The sequence below is a fragment of the Brassica napus genome, chromosome C1 (assembly GCF_020379485.1).
Source record: "Brassica napus cultivar Da-Ae chromosome C1, Da-Ae, whole genome shotgun sequence".
NCBI classification, from domain to species: domain Eukaryota; kingdom Viridiplantae; phylum Streptophyta; class Magnoliopsida; order Brassicales; family Brassicaceae; genus Brassica; species Brassica napus.
Window position 1 is genome coordinate 5,551,443 of NC_063444.1, and position 24,300 is coordinate 5,575,742.

Genomic DNA, 24,300 nt, shown 5'->3' on the forward strand with positions numbered 1-24,300 from the left:
GAGGGCGATCGGAGCTAGATAAGTGACTGCGTGGTGAACCGAAGAGCTTCCGCCGGTTTGATCTAGTGAGGACCTGGCGATTTTGGATAATGATCTAGTGCGAAACACATTTTAAAACGTTGTCGCTTCTTGCACAAGCAAAACTCTCAAGGTAGAGATGAAACGACATCGTACCTGAAGTAAGCATCGTTATCAGACCACCCGCAACGCGGGGTTTAAGTAGATCCTTAGCATTAATTCTTACTCGGGATTGATTAAAATATTAATATAAAAAAATCATAAGTTAAGAAAGAGTCCTTAACTAAGGAGATTAAGGATTTGGTCTTTGATGAGTTGGCAAAGCCCGATTGGTGAGGGTCAGGGTCGTGTTTTGTAAGGAGAGAAAAAAAAAAAGAAGTCGCGACAATTACAGAAAAAAAATTCCTCCGGCGAAACGAAAGGTGATTCGGCGATCTTCGGTGTTGAAGGTCAATCAGAGCGTTTTAGTTCATTATCTTTGCATTTGGAGTTGATGCATGTTGATTTCATCAATTTTTACGGTTCGATTGTGGGATTTTACTTGAATGAGGGTTTCAAATCGAATTAGGGATTTTAATCGAATTAGGGTTTTCGTCTGGGTTTGCTATTTTCTTATTTCCGATTCGATTCTTTGTTGTTTTCGTCGTCTAGGAATTGAACACATAATGAAAGGAATCAGAGGCAAAGATGATCTTACGGCTGCGTAAAGTTTCATTCTTTCTTCACTCAACTTTTTGATCCCTGTTTATATTTCCTTGTCTGAGAATCTTCAAGATTTGTTCTTTGGGTGATATTGATTTGATGAAAACCTGTTACAGACGTTGTTTCTGATTGGGTTTTGACAAACTTTGCAACATGGTCTCAGCCTCAGGTGGTGGGTTGGCGTACGCTTTTGTGAGCAAAGGCTTGAAAGTAAAGCCTGCACACGCACTCTCCTGGGCTGTTTGCTACGCTGTTGCGTCAGGAACAATGTATAAGGTGATTGATTGATTGTTCATGAACCAATACAAAAAGAGTATACATATCTTTTTACTTACCACGGGTTTTTGTTCTTCTTTCAGGTGAAGGAAACAATCAGAGCAAGAAGTAAACATTCCACCAGCACCAGGGGCAAGGCTTTTGATATTTGATCATATCAAGAGGTTTGTTTACAAGCTTCTCTACTAGTACTCTCTCACAAGGATCAAATATATGAACTGAATCTAACCATTCTCTGTTGTTTTGATCAAATATACCAACCCTCCCTTTTATCTTATATGGTGGTTGTAATAACTTAGAATCTTGGAGATATAGTTTCGAGAGACGTAACCTTGCTAGTTCATTCGCTGAAACTTTATGTTTGCTTTTAAGTAAAACCAACAACGTAACAGAAACTATTTTTTACAATTTTTTTACTTTTAAAATTTTTTAAATGTTTTACAAATTTAATTATTTTTAATGGTTTACAAATTTATTAAATGTTTTACAAATTTAATTATATTTTATTCTTAAGAATTCTATAGTGGATAACACCATTGTACTAACAAATATGATTAGAGTCCTTAACTATTCAAACAAAAAAAATTAAAAAAAATATATATTATTCTATTGTTAAGGATTCCAATGATGAGTAACACCATTGGAGTTGCTCTCAGTAACTCAGGCTAATTAGCGTTCAAGAAAAGGAAACGACGTCGGTTTCGCGTAGCGAGAATGACATGAAACGACATTGTATCATTTCTCCAAACTCGGGCAAATGAGCTGATCTAATGCGGAAGGCATTGAAGAGTTGTTACGAAGAGTTGGTGTCGTCCTACTACATATGGTAACTAATTACGTGGTAAAACTAACTACATTGTACGAAGAGGTTTACTTAAGGAGGAGGATATGCAACTAATTACATTGTATGAAGAGTTAACATCATCGTTCAGAGAAAGTGACGTTAATAGTATCCCGATTCTCTTATCATCAACTCATCTTCCCCAGCATTTCCTCGGTGAGCTTTTAGGTTTCGACGACCGTGTTGCACTTCTCTCGTTTCGGATTCTGTGTTTACAGATTTGCTTTGCTTTTGTTTACTGGTTTTTTGCTCCTGCTTCCCCTTTTCATTTCTAGAACTTTTGAGGGTTTCGAGTGTTGATGTTTATATTTTTGATAATTCACATCTCCACAGGAAATCAAGCAAACATGGCCTCCTCCTCATCTTCCCCACCTCAAGTCCTCCCAGCTAAGGTATGTAAATTTGTCTATGTTTTGAATATCAAGTCATGTCTTGAAGAGAGGGATCTAAAATATAGATCAACTTGTGTTAAGCATTGTTCTAGTTAAATTTCAGTTTGTGATCTAAGATTGTGTGATACAGTTTAAACTTATCGACAACTATCTTAATTGTACTTGGACAGGAGATTATGCACATATCAGCAGAAACTACTCAAAATCTAGCTCAGATTTTGTCAATTCTTCCAATGGAGATACTTGATGTTAAGAGTTTTCAAGGCTCCTAAGACAAATGTTGTAGTATAGTGATTGTCGAACCAGTTCTGAGGGATATCAAAGCACCGAGAATGCAAGTACTCACTTAATCTAAGTGCAACCAATGATTTAGATGAGTTTTAAGCTATGACTAAAACTAAAAAGCAATAACAGAATGATACTTTCTTGACTAAGGGAAAAGAGAACTCATGGGCATAGGGATTAGACCTTGGGTGATCAAGTTTCGAACTAAGGATGACAAATGATCAATCAAACTATCGACCTTAAGCCTAGACACAATTCTAAGCAAACTCTATGTCTAGATGAATGCTCATTTGCTAACATATCTCAAACATCAAATGTCTTTGGTTGAATAATATGAAAGCAATCATTACTAACAAGTCTATTAGCTATTTTAGCACCTTTAACAACAAATGTCTTTGGCAAAGTATACTAAAAGCCTAGGAGAGTTGTCTCAGACATTTCATCAAACACCTTTCGGGTGGGAAAAGCCTATTGATCAACTTTTGAGTGGCCAACTCAGAAGATGCATTATGAATACTCTACTAGCAAGGAACAAGAATGATCTACACTAAAACATCCTAGAACTAACCTAATCACCCTTAATCTCCCTAACCCATGAATTCAAAAGGTGATTACTCACTAATCTCCATGATTTCTCTTAAACCCATATTGGATTTCAGATTAATCATGTAGAGAAATAGATAAGAAATCAACAATAACACAAGAACATAAGAATCAAAATCCAAGAGATGAACTTCTCAAGAGAGTTTTTGTGTATTTCTCAATAGATCCCAGATAATCTCCTTGGTGGCTGCCAAGAGTACTTAACTTAGGTTTTTGCCATCTAAAAACAATAAAACAAATGACCAAAAGGCCCCTGAAATAACATAAAAATCGTCCAATCAAACACGCGGAGCGACCTAGCATAGTCGCTCCCAGGAGGTCGCTCCCGACGCTTCTTCGTGTCTCGCCCCGTCAAAACGCGAGCGACTTGAGCTGGTCGCTCTGGCTGGTCGCTCTGGCTGGGAGCGACCTTGGTAGGTCGCTCTGAGGGGTCGCTCCAGGATGCTCGACTTTGGTGTCTCCGGACGAGAGGACGCGAGCGACCTTGGTGTGTCGCTCCAACAAGTCGCTCCGGACTTCGGGAGCGACCTCAGTGGGTCGCTCTGAGAGGTCGCTCCGGGCTTCGTTTTGTGTCGTCTCGCCATGGAAACGCGAGCGACCTCGGAGCGTTGCTCTGGCAAGTCGCTCTGAGAGGGGTGTCTCACGATAGAAACGCGAGCTCTCCATGTCGCTCTGGCTGGATCGCTACGGGATGTGTGTCACAGCGACTTCACGGCGTCGCTCCGGTGAGGTCGCTCTGGTGCGCTGCTCGCCCGTTGATCGCTTTAAACACTTCTTTTGAGCTCTAAATGCACCCAAATGCCTCAAAGAACTCCATGTGGTACTCCAATACCTGATAAAGACTCATGTATGCAAAATGCAACCTAAACATGGCTAAATCCTAGTCTATATGATCAAAATGCACATGGGTGAATGGATAAAACAATGTAAATATGCAAGATATCAACTCCCCCAAACTTGTTCTTTACTTGTCCACAAGTGAACTTTCTAGAACTCATAGGGAGAGAGGTTTGAAGATGGGAGCTCTTAGCCAAAAGAAACACAACTAGCACTCAATTCAACATCTAATCCAACATGAGCACACTCTCTTATTACACTCTAGTTTCTCTAGGCCTATCTCAACTCCTTTTTGCCCTTATACTCATCATCAAGCATCCACACATTCAAATCAACCAACTCTCACATTCATTAAGCATAAGACATCAAGTGAATTCTTGCAAATGGTCAGTTGGTCCAAGTCATTTGGTTGGGTAAGGGAAGGCTTTTATTCAAGTAATTCAAGAGGTTCGAAACATAAAATCTTTAAGGTGGTTTACTCTCGAAACAAGTAGTCTTGACATTGCACATAATATATCTAAGAAAGGGATCAACTCATGCATACAATGCTCAATCTCCATTGTTCTATCCTTTTCCCAAACATACAATTACACAATCATTCTCAAATGTCAAACCTTACTCACATTTCTCACCAAAAGATCCTAAGAACATTAACTCCTTCTCTTTGAAACCTACAAGGGATTTTTCACAACCTCAAAACATTACTTAGCTCCTAACAACTTTGCTAGCCCCCTTTTTCTTTCTTTTTTCTTTTTCTTCATATTTTTTTTTTATTATTATTATTTTTTTTTTTTTTTTGAATGGGGGCCAAGACTTTTCATAACTTGAGCTAGAGGTTTTTCTACTTATCCCAGTAAGACAATTCACTTAAACACAAAGAGTCATTTCTTTTCCTTTTTCATTGCTCCCAAATCATAATCACAACTCTCACCCCCCCCCCCACCTATAGCTAGACAATAGAGTGCCCAATCTAGCAAGAATGAATATCAAGCATTGTCGTTCCCGATACTCTCAACATTATGCACATGTAAGACTTTCCGAAGAAGGTCTCACTCATCAAACAATGAAAGCTTAAGAGAAGGGAAAGGTTTTGGGAGTGGTCTACCACTAGAGTTTGTCAAAATAAGATTGGCATAAAGGATGTGACAACTCAAGTGTGTATAGCCATGACTCAGTACGCAAGGGACCATGAGCAAGAAGTATTAAGTTCGTTCAGTTCAAATAAGGTTGTAGTTGGCTTCAAAGACTGAGTTTCAGCAATCAAGAAGTTTCAGGAAGAGTCTTCAAGGCTCGAAGCATACAAGTGTTTTTGAGAGGTGCAAAAGCTACTCAGGTGCAACGTAGTGTTCTTTACAAGGCATTTAAAGTCATTGCTCCCAATGCAACCTATATGCTCTAGACTCTCCTAGAAATGCCAATGATGCAAACTAAATGAATTTTTTTTTTATGCAAATATATATGTATAATGCAATGCATGAGACTCAAATCATCAAAGCAAACGTGATCAAATACTTGGTACCTCCCCCAAACTTGAATGACACAGTCTCTGTGTTGTCAAGGAGAGAGAGAGATACCCAAAAAGAGAAAACTAATATGCAAAAACGAAATGGTATATACAAGGGAAAGTAGTGGGTTAACTTCTATGGAGACTGAGTAGAGGGAGATGCTCCCTCCTCGTCGTCCTCAGGTGGTAACTCTTCAAGGTGCTCATCAGCAAGAGTGCCCATCTCTTCAATGTAGAAGGCTTGCCCGAACACAGTTGGTTTCTTCATTTTCTCCTTGATGTCAAAGTGGAGAACATGTCCTTTATCCAAATGGAGATCAATCGTGCCCTCTTTCACCTTAACAATTGCTCCTGCTGTAGCTAAGAATGGTCTTCCAAGAATCAATGGGTCTTGAGCCTCCTCACCCATCTCAAGCACCACAAAATCTGTAGGTATCTCATATTTTCCAATCTTCACAGGTAGGTCCTCTAAGATGCCCACATGGTACTTCACTGAACGATCAGCTAACACCAGAGAGAGTTTACACTTCTTGTACTGAGTGAATCCAAGTTTCTTTGCAACAGACAAAGGCATCACGCTGACACTAGCTCCCAAATCGCAGAGACATTTCTCAAATACCATAGGTCCAAGAGCACAAGGTAGTGTGAAGCATCCTGGATCCTCTAACTTCTCTGGAACATCAAGCCTTTGGATGATGGCACTGCACTCATGGGTAAGAATCATCATGCTTTCCATTTCCTTCTTCTTTGCAGCTACAACATCTTTCAGGAACTTGTTGTATTGAGGAATCAACATGAAAGCATCGATGATGGGCATTGCAACCTGAGCTTCACTCATTTGCTTGTCAAACAAAGCCTTGTACTTCTCTAGCAGCTGCCTCTTGAATCTACCAGGGAATGGTAGTTTGGGTTCATAGGGAGGAGGAACAAAAGAATTCTCACTTGCTGGAGCAAGAACTTCACCATCCTTCACTGTTTTCTTCTCTTCCCCAACCTTTCCTTTACCCTTGGCTTCCACAATCTTCTCCAAGATTTCATCATTGATTTTCTCATCAACAATCACCACTTCATCATCTAAGTTGATGGCCACCTCCTCACCTAGTTTCTCAGCATCCCTGGTGAGGGTTGTAGGAGGTAACTGCTTACCACTCCTAAGGGTGTAGCTTTGGCCTCCTTGGGGTTTTGGTCAGATTTTCCAGGTAGAGATCCTTGCTGGCGAGTCTGGTGAGTGTTCATGGAAGCAAACTGATTCTCTAAATTTTTGACTGTAGAAGCAAGATGTGAGAACTTGTTGTTGAGCTCATTGTAGCTCCCATCAATCTTGGAATGAAGGTTTTTCAACTCATATCCAACATGCTTCTCACTTCTAGTCTGAGACTCCAAGATTTGTTTCAGCAGGGTGTCAGTGCTGCTCTCTTGAGGAGCAGAGGAACCAGATGAGGGGTTTTGCTGAGGTTGATAGCTGCCTTGCTGGTTGTTTCGAGGCGGATAACCACTCTGTTGGTTGTTGGGATAGGATTTCTGTTGGTAGTTGTTGTACTGAAAGTTGGGCTCTTTTTTGTACCAACTACCATTGTTGTTGATGAAACACAACTCTTCCTGACCTTCCAAACCCTCAACCTCATGGACAAATGGTGGTGTCTCTTGGCTTGGGTTACCAACAAAGTGCAGCTGCTCTTGTGTGGCTTTATCAGCAAGGAGGATGTCTATCTTATCTTGTAGAGCTTTCAACTCCTTCCTCATCTGCTTATCATCTGTTCGACTGCTTCTGTCGTGGTCTCCACTGTAGACTGCATCATTCTTTACCATGTTGTCAACCAGCTCCTCTGCATCTTCCTCAGTTCTCCGCAAGAAAAACCCATTGCTAGCTGTATCCAGTCTGGCCCTGTACTTAGGAAGAGCACCACGGTAGAATGTGCTCAGCAAGCTCTCCTTAGAGAAACCATGGTGTGGGCATTGAGCTTGGTAACCCTTGAATCTCTCCCAGGCTTCACTGAAGCCTTCCAAGTTCTTCTGTTGGAAACTGGAGATCTCATTTCTCAGCTTAGCAGTTCTTGAGGATGAGAACAATTTCTCCAAGAATGCTCTCTTGCACTCATCCCAAGTAGTGATAGAGTCGCTGGGTAGAGACTTCTCCCACTGACGTGCCTTATCCCCCAAAGAGAAAGGGAATAACTTCAGCTTTAAGGCATCCTCTGACACACTATTGGTTTTTGACAACCCACAGTAGCTGTCGAACCTGTCCAAGTGATCGAATGGGTCCTCTAAAGCCAAGCCATGATATTTGTTGTTCTCGATCACGTTGAGGAGTCCTGACTTGACCTCAAAATTGTTGGCTGCCACAGCCGGTGCTCGGATTCCTAGTCTATGACCAAGAATGTTGGGCCGGTCGTAAGTACCAATGGGTCGAGCTGCCCGTGGTTGGTGTTCTGCCCCTTGCGGTGGATCTGCCATATCAATATCCAATCTCTGCAAGTGGGCTTGTTGTTCTTCTTCTCTTCTACCTCTAGTACACTCCCTCTCGAAAGCTCTGATGTCTGCTACTATTGGAACTAGGTTTGATGGACCTTTGCTCCTCAAGTTCATACACCTGAAGGTGAAAGGTAGGTGAAGAAGAAGAATCAGTAACAAAACAAAATTAAAATGACTTAGTCTCAAGCAAGTGACTAAATCTCAATGTCTAAATCTACTCAGAATTTGGCAACGGCGCCAATTTGATGTTAAGAGTTTTCAAGGCTCCTAAGACAAATGTTGTAGTATAGTGATTGTCGAACCAGTTCTGAGGGATATCAAAGCACCGAGAATGCAAGTACTCACTTAATCTAAGTGCAACCAATGATTTAGATGAGTTTTAAGCTATGACTAAAACTAAAAAGCAATAACAGAATGATACTTTCTTGACTAAGGGAAAAGAGAACTCATGGGCATAGGGATTAGACCTTGGGTGATCAAGTTTCGAACTAAGGATGACAAATGATCAATCAAACTATCGACCTTAAACCTAGACACAATTCTAAGCAAACTCTATGTCTAGATGAATATTTGCTAACATATCTCAACCATCAAATGTCTTTGGTTGAATAATATGAAAACAATCATTACTAACAAGTCTATTAGCTATTTTAGCACCTTTAACAACAAATGTCTTTGGCAAAGTATACTAAAAGCCTAGGAGAGTTGTCTCAGGCATTTCATCAAACACCTTTCGGGTGGGAAAAGCCTATTGATCAACTTTTGAGTGGCCAACTCAGAAGATGCATTATGAATACTCTACTAGCAAGGAACAAGAATGATCTACACTAAAACATCCTAGAACTAACCTAATCACCCTTAATCTCCCTAACCCATGAATTCAAAAGGTGATTACTCACTAATCTCCATGATTCCTCTTAAACCCATATTGGATTTCAGATTAATCATGTAGAGAAATAGATAAGAAATCAACAATAACACAAGAACATAAGAATCAAAATCCAAGAGATGAACTTCTCAAGAGAGTTTTTGTGTATTTCTCAATAGATCCCAGATAATCTCCTTGGTGGCTGCCAAGAGTACTTAACTTAGGTTTTTGCCATCTAAAAACAATAAAACAAATGACCAAAAGGCCCCTGAAATAACATAGAAATCGTCCAATCAAACACGCGGAGCGACCTAGCATAGTCGCTCCCAGGAGGTCGCTCCTGACGCTTCTTCGTGTCTCGCCCCGTCAAAACGCGAGCGATTTGAGCTGGTCGCTCTGTCTGGTCGCTCTGGCTGGGAGCGACCTTGGTAGGTCGCTCTGAGGGGTCGCTCCAGGATGCTCGACTTTGGTGTCTCCGGACGAGAGGACGCGAGCGACCTTGGTGTGTCGCTCCAACAAGTCGCTCCGGACTTCGGGAGCGACCTCAGTGGGTCGCTCTGAGAGGTCGCTCCGGGCTTCGTTTTGTGTCGTCTCGCCATGGAAACGCGAGCGACCTCGGAGCGTCGCTCTGGCAAGTCGCTCTGAGAGGGGTGTCTCACGATAGAAACGCGAGCGACCTCTCCATGTCGCTCTGGCTGGATCACTACGGGATGTGTGTCACAGCGACTTCACGGCGTCGCTCCGGTGAGGTCGCTCTGGTGCGCTGCTCGCCCGTTGATCGCTTTAAACACTTCTTTTGAGCTCCAAATGCACCCAAATGCCTCAAAGAACTCCATGTGGTACTCCAATACCTGATAAAGACTCATGTATGCAAAATGCAACCTAAACATGGCTAAATTCTAGTCTATATGATCAAAATGCACATGGGTGAATGGATAAAACAATGTAAATATGCAAGATATCAATACTCACATTCATCATATCAACCATGCCAAAGTCTGAAATCAAAGTTGTTAAAGGATTAGAAGAATCATATGCACGCTGGCATGTATCTCAGGTAAAGCAATAATTCTACATTGATGATAGACATGAACTTTGCATAACGAAAAATCTCTTATCAGGTTGTTCGAGATATATTGATGTGTAAAGATTGGGCAACAATAATGGGTGCTCGAAAACTTAAGAGGATATTGTGGTAGCATTCAGTTCTTATATTTTTCATGTTAAATAATGCTTATGAATGTTCATAAAATATATTTAGATAAAACATGCAAGTCAACTTTCTTCTTTTACTCGCAGAAGCATTATGGGCGTTTGCAACGGTTGAGCTTGTCAGCGCAGCGCTTTTCTTTAAGAAAAAAAACATTAATTTCACTGAATATTCCGCACAAGAACTTGTTGATCGTGCTGATCCATCGAGAACTTGTCTAAAAGGCCACTTCTGCTACCCCTACTGTTGTATTTAGAACATGAAACTAAGAGAAGAAGATGAGCTGAATAGTTTTCTTATTTGATAAATGAAGAATTACATAAGCTTAAATAGAAACTGAAGACAACAAACTAGCGTAAAAGTCTCAACGCCTAGCTACTCTGATCCTAATAATTAGGATGACTTATTCAGCAAGAAACAACTAAAAACGAAAACAAACTTATCCCTCAAGTCTCGGAACTACTCAACGACCAAGTCATATGCTTCAATCCCTCCCTTAAACTGCAAACACTGTTTCAGTTTACTTCTTCCTTTGGACCAACACCTAACATCTTCCTTAACTTCTCGAACACGTCCAACTTCACCGGCTTTGTCATGATATCTGATATCTGTTCTTGCGTGGAACAATAGTCCAAATTGATCACACCTTCACTGACAAGTTCACGCAAGAAATGATACCTTACGCTGATATGCTTGCTTTTCCCATGTAGCACTGGATTCCTTGAAAGCTTGATTGCAGAGCTGTTGTCACAGAACATAGTTATACCTTCTTCTTGATCTAATCCAATTTCACTGAGAACATTCTTCAACCAAACAGCTTGACACGCCCCATAAGCTGCAGATACATACTCTGCTTCAGTAGTGGAGAGTGTGACAATGGGCTGCTTCTTTGATGCCCACGAGACAGCTCCACCACTCCACATGAAAGTATACCCTGAAGTACTCTTTCTATCGTCCTCATCACCCGCATAGTCGCTATCCACATAGCCAACTAGACTCGCATCCCCACCTCTTTTGTACTGAATACCATACTCTCGAGTTCCTTGGACATACCTCAAGATCCTTTTTGCTGCAGACAGGTGTGATTCTCCAGGTTTCTCCATATACCTGCTCACTAGGTTGACGGAGTAGATGAGATCTGGCCTTGTAGCAGTTAAGTATCTGAGACTTCCCACCAGTTGCTTGAACGAAGTAGGATCGATGCTGGTTCTATCTCCATCTTTGGTTAGTTTGTTACCAGGAACCATTGGGTTTCTCACCGCATTGCACTCCTCCATACCGAACTTCTTCAGTATGTCCTCTGCATACTTCTTTTGACTAATGAAAATGCCATGATCATCTTGAATAACTTCCACTCCGAGAAAGTATTTCATCTGTCCAAGATCAGTCATGGCAAATTCGTTTTCCATGGAGGCTTTAAACCTTTTGAGAAGCTCACCCGAGTTACTTGTATATATCAAATCATCAACATAAAGACTGATGATAAGAATACCTTCCTTCTCAGTCTTCACAAACAGGGTATGCTCGCAGTAGCATTTCTGGAAGCCTTCTTTGACAAAGTAACCTTCAATCCTGCTATACCATGCTCTTGGAGCTTGTCTTAGACCATACAAGGCTTTGTTTAACTTGTACACCTTCCCTTCTTCTTCTCTGCACTCGAAGCCCTTAGGTTGCTCAACGTACACGTCTTCATTTAGGTCTCCGTGAAGAAATGCACTCTTTACGTCAAGCTGTTGAACTACCCACCCTTGTTGAGCCGCCAAACCAAGAATCAACCTTATTGTGTCCCATCTTGCCACAGGTGCGAAGACCTCATGAAAATCAATGCCATGGGTTTGATGAAAGCCCTTTGCTACAAGTCTTGCCTTGAACTTGTCTATGTCTCCTTTCTCGTTGAACTTGGTTTTAAAAATCCATTTCACCCCAATCACCTTAGCACCGTCTGGCAAGTCTACCAACTCCCAAGTGTTGTTATCGTTGATAGACTTTATCTCTGCCTCCATTGCCTTCCTCCATTTCTCTTCTTTTATAGCCTCCTCAAACTTCTCTGGATCATCTTCTCCAATGAACAGAGCCATGAGCTCTGCCTCGCCTTCTTCAATGATCATACTCAGTCCTTCACAGACGTAATCTTTCATCCAAGTTGGTCTTTGTATGTTTCTACCAGCTCTGTTTGATCCAACTGCTCTTGTTTCTTCGTTCGTAACTACTTGTTCACCAGTTTGATCGGCTTCTGCAACTTCTTCTTCTTCACCGCGAGTCTCTAGTGGTTCTTCTCTGCCCACAGCCTCAGTACCCACAGCTTCTGTCTCTTCTTCTATCTCAGCGATATCTTTCAAGACTTCATCATCATCAGGTTTCTCTTCCCAATTCCACATCTTTTCTTCATCGAACCTTACGTCTTTACTGATGATGATCTTCTTTGTAGTGGGATCATAGAGACGGTACGCCTTTGACTCCTTACTTACCCCAAACATTACGCACTTAACGCTCTTTTCTTCTAGCTTGGTTCTCTTCTCATATGGGATCATGGCGTAGGCTAGACATCCAAACACTCGGAGATGTTCCACTGACGGTTTGTGCTTGCTCCATGCTTCTGACGGAGTGACTTCTCCCAGTATTGCCGTTGGACTTCGGTTCAGAATGTGGACTGCATACTGCGTCGCCTCAGGCCAGAACCTCAGTGGAACTTTCATTCCAAATAGCATACACCTCACCATGTTCATAATGCTTCTGTTCTTCCTCTCTGCGATGCCATTTTGCTGAGGTGTATAAGCCGCAGTGAGTTGTCTTTTGATACCGTTGTCAACACAGAAGTCTTGGAAGGCCCTTGAGTTGTACTCTCCACCCCTATCGGTTCTCAGACAGATTAACCACTCTCCTGTTTCTCTTTCTGCCGCCACCTTAAAGTCCTTAAACACTCTTAACGCCTCTGATTTCTCATTGAGAAAATATGTCCAACATTTTCTACTAAAGTCGTCAATGAAGTTTATGATGTACCTCTTCCCACTCTCTGAGATTGGTGAGATAGGACCACAGATGTCACTGTGTACCAGCTCCAGGTGCTTCTTTGATCTCCACTCACTGCGTTTTGGTATGTTTGCTCGATTCTGTTTCCCCTTCATGCACACTTCACAGACTGCTCCAGTGTTGGTGATTGCAGGAAGACCCGCTACCATGTCTTTCTCCGCAAGAGTGGCTAGAGAGGTGAGACCAAGGTGACCAAACCTCTTATGCCATGTTTCCTCTGGTGCCTCATCCTTACTGCACACTTGGTTCATCTCCAGACACTCCTTGGGCTCCATCACTGTAGCTAAGATGACAAACATACGGTTAACAGACATTGCAGAATGCATGATCATTCGTTTCTGTTGTTTATGCCAAACTCTGCACTCGTTGTCTTCTATAACAATCTTCAAGCCCTTCTGTTGCAGCTGCCCCACGCTTAGAAGATTGTTTCTCAACCCTGGCACAAAGTAGACCGAGGAGATTACTTGCACAATACCATCAATCTCCAATCTTAAGTCTCCTCTTCCTTCTACTTGCATTCTTCTATCATCACCGAGCTTCACTTGTTGTCTGAAACTCTCATCCAGACTGACAAACCACCCTTTGGTTCCGCACATATGATTCGAGCATCCTGAGTCTAGATACCACACTAGCTCCTCCTTCTTATCCACCATCGCCATCAGTAGTACATCTTCCTCCAACTCAGCATAGTTGGCTGCTTTCTCCCATAGAGGACACTCGTTTTTAAAGTGACCTAGCTTGTGACATTTGTAGCACTCCACATTGCTTTTGTCAAAGCTGGAGCCTCCTCTACCACCTCTTCCTCCTCTGTAACCTCCTCTTCCTCTTCCATAGCTACCACGACCTCTGTTTCCCTCCATTTTCAGTGCTCGTTCATCACCATTCTCATGCTTACTGAGATTCTGCTCGTGTACCAGTAGGGAACTTTGTAGCTCGTCCACCGTGAGCTCCTTGATGTCTTTGGACTCCTCAATTGCACATACCACGTATGTGAACTTTTCCACAAGTGTCCTGAGTATCTTCTCTACAATCTTGTCATCCGGCATCTCTTCTCCAAGATTCCTCATATCGTTGGCCACCATCATCACTCTAGCGAAGTAGTCTGTGATGGTATCTCCTTCTTTCATCTCTAGCACCTCAAAGTTCCTTCGTAGCCTCTGGAGTTGAGCGCTTTGAACTCTCTTGTTCCCTTGATACTTCACCTTCATGGACTCCCAGATATCCTTGGAAGTATCCTTCTTTGCGATCGTCTTCAAGATGGATTTGTCGATAGATGAAAAGAGATAGTTCTTCACCTTCAAGTCCTTCAGCTTCTGTTCCGCGATCTCTGTCTGTTGTGCCTCCGTCAGGATCGCGTTTCTCTCCGTTTGAGTCACTCCTGTCTCGATGAGTTCCCACCATTCCTTGGACCTCAACAAATTCTCCATGAGCATAGCCCAATGCTCATAATCACCATCAAACTTAGGAATGCTCAGTGACCTATCTTTCTCACTCATTTTGATCTCTCTTTTGTTTCTCACAGCAGCTCGTTTACTCAATTAAGATAAGAGCTCTGATACCACTTGTTGTATTTAGAACATGAAACTAAGAGAAGAAGATGAGCTGAATAGTTTTCTTATTTGATAAATGAAGAATTACATAAGCTTAAATAGAAACTGAAGACAACAAACTAGCGTAAAAGTCTCAACGCCTAGCTACTCTGATCCTAATAATTAGGATGACTTATTCAGCAAGAAACAACTAAAAACGAAAACAAACTTATCCCTCAAGTCTCGGAACTACTCAACGACCAAGTCATATGCTTCACCTACAGCATAAGGGGAGGTTTGGAATATGTACTAAACAATGGACTACAAAAAGCAGTTGATTGCGAGTATCGTGGATGTAGACGTGCAGAGAAGATACCACCGCGTGTTACTTCTGGACTCGCCCACATAGATAGTGTCGATCAGTTATCGTTAAGCCAAGCGCTTATCAGGCTAGAAAAACAGCCAATTGGAGCATCATTGCTCATTTTCATGCCTGATTATGCACAAACTAGCAAGGTTCGTGACTAGTGTCTCTTCAATTTGATTGGTTAATTTGGTATATTAAATTTTCTTTATTATCTAAACTTACCAATATTGGTATTGGCAGGGAGTTTATCGTGGTCGTATGACAAATAGATCTTATTTTAGATCAGTGCAGGAAGTATCAGTGATGTCTGTGATTGAAAAAAATGGAGAAAAACTGTTGAAGGTTAGATTAAACGATGCAGACATGGCGGGAGATGATGAAGGGTACCTTAAAGTATCGATGGAGGTTATGTTGGTTTGAGTCCCAACAGAAGGAAATCAGTCTGATGGTAAGTTTGACAAACCGAGGATGTTACTCACTGACTTTGTATGTCCAACCGTGTTGTAGATACAACAATGCAAGACCGAATAAGGTTTGTTCAATTCTCAACTCTTTTTTACTAATTCATAAGCAGGTAGATAATTATGCTGTTAATTAGAAATTTGATATTCTTTTTTTTTCTGTAATTGAGGGGTGGAGACGAAGCAATGGTGATGAAGTAGAGAAGAGAAACGGTGGTCATGAAGTAGAAGAGAGTTTCTTGAGAAACAAGTAAGGTGGAGCAATGGAACGTTTTATTATTTTACTCGAACTGAAATAAATTAGTTGTTTCATTTGGTGTATGGATGACTGTAATATGTTCTTCTGACATCGAAAAGCCTTTTTTTATATTGATTTTCTAAAGCGATATTATACGGAATTATCCAAAACACATTATAAACGTATCATAAATATACCAGAAAAAAAACAATTCAAAAGAAACATTGCTTCCATTGCTTTGCATGATCCGCTGCTTAACTGGTTGCTAATCTAGCTTTCCCGCTACGGTTTTTTGTCAATGTCATTTTTGTTGTGTTTAATTTCCCCATTCCGCTACTTGTTATCTTTGTAATCGCTGTCAAAAATTGAAAATTTGGTATAAAATTTTAATATTTTACCCAAAAAAAAAAAACTTTGCTTTCAATTATTTTCTTTTTTGCTTGGTTTTTTTTGTTATCAATGACAAGTGAGAAAAATGATGTTCTGTAGCCATACAATGTTTGACAACACTTGCTCAAAGCTATCTATTATACCATTACAGATTTCATAAATGGTGTTGAGCCATTGCTGGTTAATGAATGCCTAAGCTAAGTCTCCAATCTGTGAAACTCAAGAATCGAGCCACTGTCTGAACTTGCATATACCTCGACGACCATCTGTGAAAGAATCTCGGATTGACTGCAACATGGCACCAACCGTAGGAACACTGCATAGGTCTTGGTTATGTTCCTGCATTAAGCATCAAACTAGATTTTGGTTATGTTCAAAGCGCGGGTTTATTTTTGTTTTTTTTTCAATTGACAAATATTTAGTAAATGTCACATTTTCATATATTTGTGTTTTATTTTATAAAAGACTTAAAAATTTTATCTTTATTTATCGTATTTCATTTTAAATGACTATTTATGTTAAAAAAATTAAACTTTATTTTTTTAATGAATTAAGTTGGTATAACTCTGATAAATTAATTTTATTATGGGGTTAATATTTTAATTAAAAAATTATATACTTTTAATAAAGATTTATACTTTTCAATAAAAAAAAATCAATTATTTTTATGAATGCTTAAATTATATTAAGAAAAGAAAAAAATAATAATTAAGAATAGTTGAAAAAAAATTATTTGAACTTGGACTCAATGGTCCAAAGGAAAAAAAAAGGTGAGAATTGAATCTGATTTTTTTAATAGGCCCAAATGGCCCAAGAGAGATTTGATTTGGGCTGGATCCAAAAATAATGACCAAATATAGATTTGTTATTAATATTACTTAATTGCCCTTAATGAAACATGCAATGTTAGTGAATGAAACATGCCCCTAAGGTAATTATGACAATAGAATCCTGCTTTAATAGTATAAATACAATATGACCGGATGTTTTTGCGATAGAGTTGCACATGGAAGAAGGCAGTGTAAAGAGTTTGAGTAATAAGTAACATCTTTGCGAGACGCTATTCAAGACTTAATGTGACTGTTTCTGTAGTCATGAATAATTTTGGATAGGCTGCTCTCAGGCTCTTCATCTACCAGGGGCAAGTCAAAAGTGTGGTAACATTTGAAAGTGATATACAGCTTCTTACTTCAAATTAACATCGTGGACACAAGTACTAACCTTTGACATGGTAAATCCATTACGTCTAAGTCCCTCAAGATTCAAACCGCGAAGTTCACCTCTTTCTCCAGTCACCATCATGTACTTTGGAACATCTTGAAACCTGTATATAATAGCACCAGTGAGTGTATCTACTGAGAATTTGCAGGCAATGAGAGATATGAGAGGAAAATATACCACAGAACCACCGCCAATGAAAGCGAAAGAGCCAATATGACAGAACTGGTGGATGACTGTGGCTCCTGCTGTGTGTGTATAGTCATGTATTCACAACATGAACTCAATAATAACACCATGCCGCTAAATCCAGGTTTGAAGCATAGACAGACACAAGGAAGATCATACTTGTACAATCAATCACATGGCCTGCAAGAAGCGTATTGTTGGCAAATATATGTTGCGGTCTCCAATCTTGCAATCGTGAGAGATATGACAAGACCCCATGATTAGATTTTTGTCACCAATCACCTATTCAAAAACAAATGAAACCAAGAGCCTCAAAACATCATCTCATACCTTTAATTACATTGGTCACTTGCATACCGTTTTATCAGTAGACGTTGATGACATGTGAATCGAACAGAACTCTCTAATCTCATTGTTGTTACCGATGCAAAGAAAGTATTCATCCACATTTTAAAAGAAGGAAACAGAGCATGAGACCAATAACAATTAAAAGATGTGATAAGTTATCATCGTGCTCACACACACACACCTTGTACTTCAAGTCTTGGCATTTAACACCAACCACAGCGTGGTGACCGATAATGTTATTGCCTCCTATGACTGTATAACCACCAGGAAGCTCATCACCAACAACAGCACCACTGGCTGACAAAAATTGACACATATGACATAGCAAAGATCAATCTCTAAACAACAGAGAGCACATTATATAAGTTCGTAAACTAGGAGATGTCAAAGGGGTTTTACTTCATGAGAACACAAGATTCCCCCAACTCAGTGTTTCCAAAGATATGGCTGGAAGGATAGAGTTTGCAGTCATTGCCTAGCTTCACTGAGGAGCCAACTAACCTCGCCAATCACAGCACTTGGGCACTCGGATGTGTATAAAGACTTCAGAATCTCTCGCATCTTCATGAGAATCTGCTCCAAAACCACACAAATATTCACATGATGTAAACTCTGTTTAATCAACCACACATAGATAGAGATTAGAGAAAGAGAGAGCGTGGTATACAGAACAGACTAGAGGAGAGAGAACGGCGGATAGAGAGAGTGAAGAGAGGAGAGAGAAGCCTCTCGCGAGCTTTGACGAGAGATATATATCATGGCGGGCTAAGTGGAGCAAAGACAAAACCCCTTATGTCGTTATATCAAATAAAAACAAATCCTTTATTTTCATTTGATTATAATATTCATCACCATTACACAAAACAATGTGAAGATGGACAAACACATAGGTTCTATCATCACCCATTTTTGTATCAATCAGAACACTTTCATCTTTGTTTCAAAAGAGTATATAGTTTTGTTATGAATCTTCCTTTGTTATTGTGCTGACAAGTTGCATAAGGATCCTCTGTAGTTCCTCTGCACTGCTCCATTCCTTGACATCTGCTTTGATCAGCGAGGGGTTGTCTGAAATCCGCTTCCATAGCGGATAATTCGTTCTCGGCATCACACAATCACACTCTCTCAGCTTCAATGTCGGACAGAAGTCACCTCCTCCATCCCCAAGGTAGATAAACCTCGTTAAAATCTGATCCTTGGGAGAAGAAGAAGAAGCTCGTATATGATCCATTACCAAACCCTGAGGAAACAAATGAGAATATTCATTACTCAAAATCTTATCAAACCAATAAGCAAGCAACTCGCATAGACAGCGTTAAGACTTCAATGCTTTCAAATCAGATATGGAGGCTTTTATATAGTTTACAAAGACTATAAAAGTACCTTGCACAGATTTGGAGGGCAGAGATTGCAGCTATGCGGAGGAGTCGATGCAGCAGCACCACCACCATGGTATGGTGAGATCCTTAACTTTCCAATTTCATCAACAGAGGTTGGGTTTGTGTAAATATCTGAGAAGCAATCCAACAAATCATGCTGCTCTAGTATCTTCTCGATGAAAAACTGGTTTGCATCACTCACAATCTTCAAATCACATCTGAAAATAACCAAAAAAAAAAAAGCAACACTAAGCCAAAGTTAAAGAGACCATATATGACACTGTTCATACCCTAGAGACTTGGCTGATTTGATAGCTTCGACGATATGAGAGTCTATAGGCATTATTCTTTGCAAGCAAGCTTCAATGTCCTGAACCGATCTCCCTTGCGAGTGAAGCTCCGTCATCATCCTATCCTTTCCAAATCCCAATCCCAATCAAACAGAAGAATATTCAAGAATCAGAAGAGATTGAGTCGCTTGAGAGAAAAGACTTTGGATATATATGAAAGTACCATGAGGCGATTCCATGGTAAAGTGAAGCGGAGCTGATGGAAGATCTCTGTGAGCCCCATCTCCGTTACAACCCAGTTGTCACTATCTCCGTCGATCAATGTCCGATCGAAGTCGAATACTATCACGATTCCCTCCGCCATTTCTCTAGCTTAAACTCTACGTCGGAGCTTCCTGCCTCTCGCCGTCGATATTGACGATTGACGGAAAGGAACTCCGTCACCGTAATCGTTGACGGAAAGGAAAGCTAAATTGTATTCACCCAACTAATTACATTCGAATCACAGAGATTAAATAATGGGCCTAGCGTCTTGCCTTAGGCCCATTTTAAGGCGTACAGTGTTTACCTTGCATGCTATCGGTCCGTTGAACAAGTGTGCTGTCATCGAATCACTCAAATTAAATAATGGGCATTGCTTTAGCACTTAGGGCCCATTTACATGCTATTGGTTGTATCAGTGGGCTCCGCTTCATGTCATAACTTGAGAGTAGCCAATAAGATTGCAGGAAACACGTTAACAAGCGTAAGAACTAGGATCACGGCAGTACAGTAAGTAAATCAAAACCAATATTTCTCGGCGAAGAAATCGTATAACCTATGATTAAAGTACGAACCTTTCACAGTTTTATTTAGGGAGAGAGTAAGTGTCTGTCTTCACTCATTCAATGGTGGAGAAGATGAGTCGAGTTCTGCTAGCTGTAACATTAGCTCTTCTAGCTTCGTCAGCGTTATTACCAGTCTCAAATGCGGCGAAGTTGTCGTCAGCGCCGAGAAAGGAGGATGTTCCGTTCATTAAGTGTCAGGTGTGCGAGAAACTTGCCTCGCGGCTACACCAGCTGGTGAAGGAGAAGCAAGTGCAGATCTCTCCCAAGAAGGTAAAAAGGCTTTGTGATTAATCCGAAATTCAGAGTTAATGATCTTTCTTTTTGTATGTGTTTCTGGTTACTGACATTTGCGGTAACTAATGTTAGATCTCGGAGTATGAGATCATTGAGATTGCTGAGAATGTATGCAACTTGAAGAAAGAGGAAGCTGATTGGATCCTCAAGATTGACATTGTGGAGAAAGGCGATAAGCTTCAGGTATTAGAATAGAGACTTCTCTCTCTCTCTCTCTCTTTCCCTCCCTCACTTGTTTGAGACAAGTACTCTTCCATATTGTTGTAGCTTATGAATGGGTAAACTTTGTTGTTCAATCTCAATTATTAAAAGTTTGATTATTTTTATTTGTTTTTTTGTAGCTGGTTGAGCAAGAAGAAGAAGGGATGTGCAATTCGGAGTGCAAGACCATCGAGGCTGCTTGTCAAAAAGTGAGCACTTTTGTGGTCTTTCAGCTATATTGATAATCCCTTTTGGATTTTACATTTTCTTGTAGCATTAAGAGTTAGTGATCTGTTTGTGTGTTTCCAGGTCATTGGTTACTCAGACACAGATGTTGCTGAGTATATATACAAGTCTAAGCCTGATCTTGCTTCACTGGTTAATCACCTATGCAAAGACCTCACCGATGCTTGTACCAAGAACCCGCCTCCTCTCCCCAAGGTACCCCCTTTTCTTATACGCTTCCGGTTATTGAAATTGAAATGTGGATCCTTGGTGATTAGTGTCCGTGAGTGTTCTCATTTTGTTGCTGAAGGAGATGGAACTTTGTGTAATAACTAGTGTCTTGTTTATCTTTTGTCCAGGACCGGGTTCCTGGAGAACCGTTTGTTGCAAAGCCATCGAAAGATGCTGAGATGGACAAGATCATGAGATCAATGCAGGTCAGTTCTGATGACTTTAAAGCATATGCATGGAATGAATCTTAAGCCAACTCTTGACTTACCGCTGTTTTGTTTCCGTTCCGTCAGGGCATGCCAGGTGCACCTGGCATGAAGGTATACTCTAGAGAAGACATAGAGAAGTACAAAGATAACCCTGGGAAATTCGGTAATGAAGATGAAGATGACGACGAAGATGAAGATGAGGAAAAAGAAGATGACAAGTTTCCCAAGAACTTGGTACTTAATTAAGAATTTTTTGTTTTTTTTTTTGTGATCTTTTGGCTTATACTTTCACTCTTTTTTCTCTGAAACACTTATGGTTTTGATGGTTTCAGGGAAAAGTTTTGAAAGAGAAAAAGAGTAGTAAAAAGGAAGAATGGAAAAAGACAATCACTAAGGAGCTCAAGAAGAAAGGAGGGGTTCTGAAGAGACATGCACAGAAAGTGTCCAACCGGGTCAGGAGATGGTGGAAAAGAGTTAGATCCTCTTATTCCAAGAAACCTAAATCCAGCAAATCTGAGCTGTAGAAACGGTTTGGAACTAGTCTGTTAATGTACTTTCACACTGGCTTTTTGTAGCTTTTTTAGTTTTCTATAGATCTGTAACACAAGAAGAAATAGCTTAGAGCAAAATCATGAATTCAACTCGGAAAAAGTGTTTGCAGTGTGAAGCAAATGGAATGTTGCAAAACTGAAAAAGAAATACAAAAACTAAAATCACAATTTGAGAATTGTTATCTTCTCAGTTTCAGCTGAAGTTTTGAACTTCAGCGCATTTTGTAGTGTTGAGTCCTTGAGACCTTGGAGTGCTGGCCATTCAACGAATAGCTTAGCTTAATGTCAACGTCTCTAGGATTCTTCTTGTTATACGAAACAGACATGCTTCCAGTGATTGTCTCACCCTCGCATATGGTTAACACATCTTCGAGGTACATGACTGTTTGTTTCCAGTGCGTAGCCCGGGATCTCGGTCCTGCATTTCAAACCAATGGTTGTTTAGTATAAGTTTCAGACCAACTGATTCAGTAGCATAAAGAATATTGAGAACTAGGAAGAAACTGGAGAAGAGATCTGAACCTGTTGAGAAACCTAGCAGCTTGTGGCACATGGTGAATGAAACATCAAAGTAGGCTACAAGGGCGTGGATGTAATCATTGCGTTGCGCAACAAGTTTAAAGGGAGCTGTGAAGGAAGCATCACCAGAAGACATCTTTGAGATATCCATTGTCTGTTACAAAACCAAAAAAATAAAATGAAATCAGCATTAGCCACACATGTAAAAGAGATACTACTAGTTATTGTCAATGTGTAATATCTTACCTTAAGTAGCTTACTATCAGTGACAATCTGGTTTTGGTCGACTGTGTCAACAAGTGGTTCCATCATAGCTTTTTTCTTGATGCATGACATGTCAAAACCATACACACTGTTCCAAACTGCAGTATAAAACACAAAACGCAATTTCAATAGACATTGAGATCAATGTTGGAAAAGGAGAAGGCGTAGATTCAATGAGCTCACATTCAATTTTGTCTTCTTTGTACTCAGAATCCTCAATTGCTGTAAGAAAGAGAGAGGCTTTGTCTGGTAGCACAATTCCACCATCAACCTATCAGTGAAGACAAAGGACCATATAAATAGGGACATGCAACCATAAGGCTTAATCGGTCTACTATAACAAACAAAGTGGAGCTGAAACTTACAAGCCATTTATTGCGAGCGTATATGACACTGTCCAACATGTTTTCAAACAACAAAAAGTAACCCATCCATTCAGATATAATCACATCCACTTTAGGAGTGGGAAGCTCTATCTCCTCAATCTTCCCTTTCAAAACCGTTATAACTGCAACAATAAAACAATAATCATCAAGCGGCTACAAAGCAGAGTTCAAAATCAACTCAAAAATTCAACTACCATCAGAAAATCCATTGGCTTTAACAATCTCCTTTGCCATGTCAGCCATTTGAGAACATTCAACCTATAAAAGAACATCCTCAATCAGATCGAACGAGACTCTTCTCACTTTCGAAACAAAAGAGACTGAAAGAGATTAAAGACATACAGCGTAGACATGTTTTGCTCCTGCCTTGGCACAGAAGAGAGACAAGATTCCTGTCCCAGCTCCCACATCAAGAACAATTTTGTCCTTGATGAGAAACTTGTTTTGGTAAATTACGTTCTGGTAAGTCTTTGTTCTCACTACATCCTTCAACATCTCCTGCAATATACCATCCACGAATCAGCCATCTACAGATAAAAAAGACTCATAATTGAACAGATTATATTGAACTAGTTCGTCTCCAGAACCGATACTGTAACAAACACATCTGGTAATAACACCGGAAAGAGTATGGCTTTTCGATACTTACTTCATGAATTCCTGCAAAACAGATAAAGTAGAATCATAGTCAACATTTATCTCCACTCTAACTCAATAAAGAATCGAACTTTACTGAAAATACAACAAAAGGGGATTTTACCGAAGTGAGAGTAGGAATCGAAGTAGTAATCGGCGCTGGTGGTATCATCAGTGACTTCAGCTGCATCGGTGCTCTCTCCAGCTTCGCACATTGATTCGTCTTGAGCGGCTTCCAAACCGGAGCCTTCTGCAACTTCGTCTTCATCAGCATCTTCAAAGCGTATCTTCGTGTTCAGGTTGTGTCCGAAGCTGACGAACTCTTCTTCCTCGTTGTTGTTGTTATTCTTCTTAGTCATGGTTTTTCTCTTAAGTTTCACACGCGAGGAAGAGAGAGAGAAAAGGGTTTTGGATATAGAGACGAAGTGCAAAGATTAGGGTTTTGGGAAAGCCACCACATGCTTTTATTTCGGAAGTCGGAAACTGACAAGTCTTTCTTCTTTGCCTTTT

The 24,300-nt window shown here is 40.4% G+C and overlaps 3 protein-coding genes and 1 non-coding gene across 5 annotated transcripts; 2 read left to right on the forward strand and 2 right to left on the reverse strand.

Annotated features, from left to right (window-relative positions):
- Nucleotides 1-7,397: 7,397 nt before the first annotated feature.
- LOC125580987 lies at nucleotides 7,398-7,504 on the forward strand. The gene has a single exon (XR_007318699.1). It is a non-coding gene; the product is annotated as a small nucleolar RNA R71 (small nucleolar RNA).
- An 11,082-nt stretch (nucleotides 7,505-18,586) lies between these two features.
- LOC106398110 (thiamine phosphate phosphatase-like protein) lies at nucleotides 18,587-19,934 on the reverse strand. Of its 2 annotated transcripts, none has more exons than XM_013838729.3 (4): nucleotides 19,671-19,934; nucleotides 19,448-19,572; nucleotides 19,162-19,375; nucleotides 18,587-19,018 (listed from the first exon to the last, which is right to left on the reverse strand). In XM_013838729.3, exons 1-4 carry the CDS (start codon nucleotides 19,809-19,811, stop codon nucleotides 18,740-18,742), a joined length of 759 nt encoding a protein of 252 aa, XP_013694183.1. In that variant the 5' UTR covers nucleotides 19,812-19,934; the 3' UTR covers nucleotides 18,587-18,739. The 2 variants fall into 2 exon arrangements, with proteins under 2 accessions (XP_013694183.1, XP_013694235.1); XM_013838781.3 differs by having other exon boundaries at nucleotides 19,448-19,567; nucleotides 19,671-19,928.
- Nucleotides 19,935-20,179: 245 nt separating this feature from the next.
- Nucleotides 20,180-22,161, forward strand: BNAC01G09000D. The gene is made up of 8 exons (XM_013838659.3): nucleotides 20,180-20,218; nucleotides 20,293-20,544; nucleotides 20,641-20,751; nucleotides 20,910-20,978; nucleotides 21,079-21,210; nucleotides 21,354-21,431; nucleotides 21,519-21,668; nucleotides 21,767-22,161. Exons 2-8 carry the CDS (start codon nucleotides 20,335-20,337, stop codon nucleotides 21,956-21,958), a joined length of 942 nt encoding a protein of 313 aa, XP_013694113.1. The 5' UTR covers nucleotides 20,180-20,218; nucleotides 20,293-20,334; the 3' UTR covers nucleotides 21,959-22,161.
- LOC106397941 (protein arginine N-methyltransferase 1.1) lies at nucleotides 22,049-24,245 on the reverse strand. The gene is made up of 9 exons (XM_013838583.3): nucleotides 23,915-24,245; nucleotides 23,804-23,814; nucleotides 23,497-23,652; nucleotides 23,349-23,412; nucleotides 23,134-23,276; nucleotides 22,952-23,039; nucleotides 22,751-22,866; nucleotides 22,508-22,658; nucleotides 22,049-22,403 (listed from the first exon to the last, which is right to left on the reverse strand). Exons 1-9 carry the CDS (start codon nucleotides 24,147-24,149, stop codon nucleotides 22,198-22,200), a joined length of 1,170 nt encoding a protein of 389 aa, XP_013694037.2. The 5' UTR covers nucleotides 24,150-24,245; the 3' UTR covers nucleotides 22,049-22,197.
- Nucleotides 24,246-24,300: the final 55 nt, after the last annotated feature.

Bases quoted from the DNA above. Each gene is read 5' to 3' on its own strand.
- LOC106398110 (XM_013838729.3), bottom strand. From the start codon at position 19,811: ATGGCGGAGGGAATCGTGATAGTATTCGACTTCGATCGGACATTGATC. The intron at 19,573-19,670 runs GTACTTTCATAT...GGATTTGGAAAG, and splicing joins TACCATGGAATCGCCTCATG to GATAGGATGATGACGGAGCT. The intron at 19,376-19,447 runs GTATGAACAGTG...GGTTATTTTCAG, and splicing joins AAATCAGCCAAGTCTCTAGG to ATGTGATTTGAAGATTGTGA.
- BNAC01G09000D (XM_013838659.3), top strand. From the start codon at position 20,335: ATGGTGGAGAAGATGAGTCGAGTTCTGCTAGCTGTAACATTAGCTCTT. The intron at 20,752-20,909 runs GTATTAGAATAG...GTTTTTTTGTAG, and splicing joins AGAAAGGCGATAAGCTTCAG to CTGGTTGAGCAAGAAGAAGA. The intron at 20,979-21,078 runs GTGAGCACTTTT...GTGTGTTTCCAG, and splicing joins TCGAGGCTGCTTGTCAAAAA to GTCATTGGTTACTCAGACAC.
- LOC106397941 (XM_013838583.3), bottom strand. From the start codon at position 24,149: ATGACTAAGAAGAATAACAACAACAACGAGGAAGAAGAGTTCGTCAGC. The intron at 22,867-22,951 runs GTGAGCTCATTG...TTTATACTGCAG, and splicing joins CAAAGAAGACAAAATTGAAT to TTTGGAACAGTGTGTATGGT. The intron at 22,659-22,750 runs GTAAGATATTAC...GTTTTGTAACAG, and splicing joins CTGATAGTAAGCTACTTAAG to ACAATGGATATCTCAAAGAT.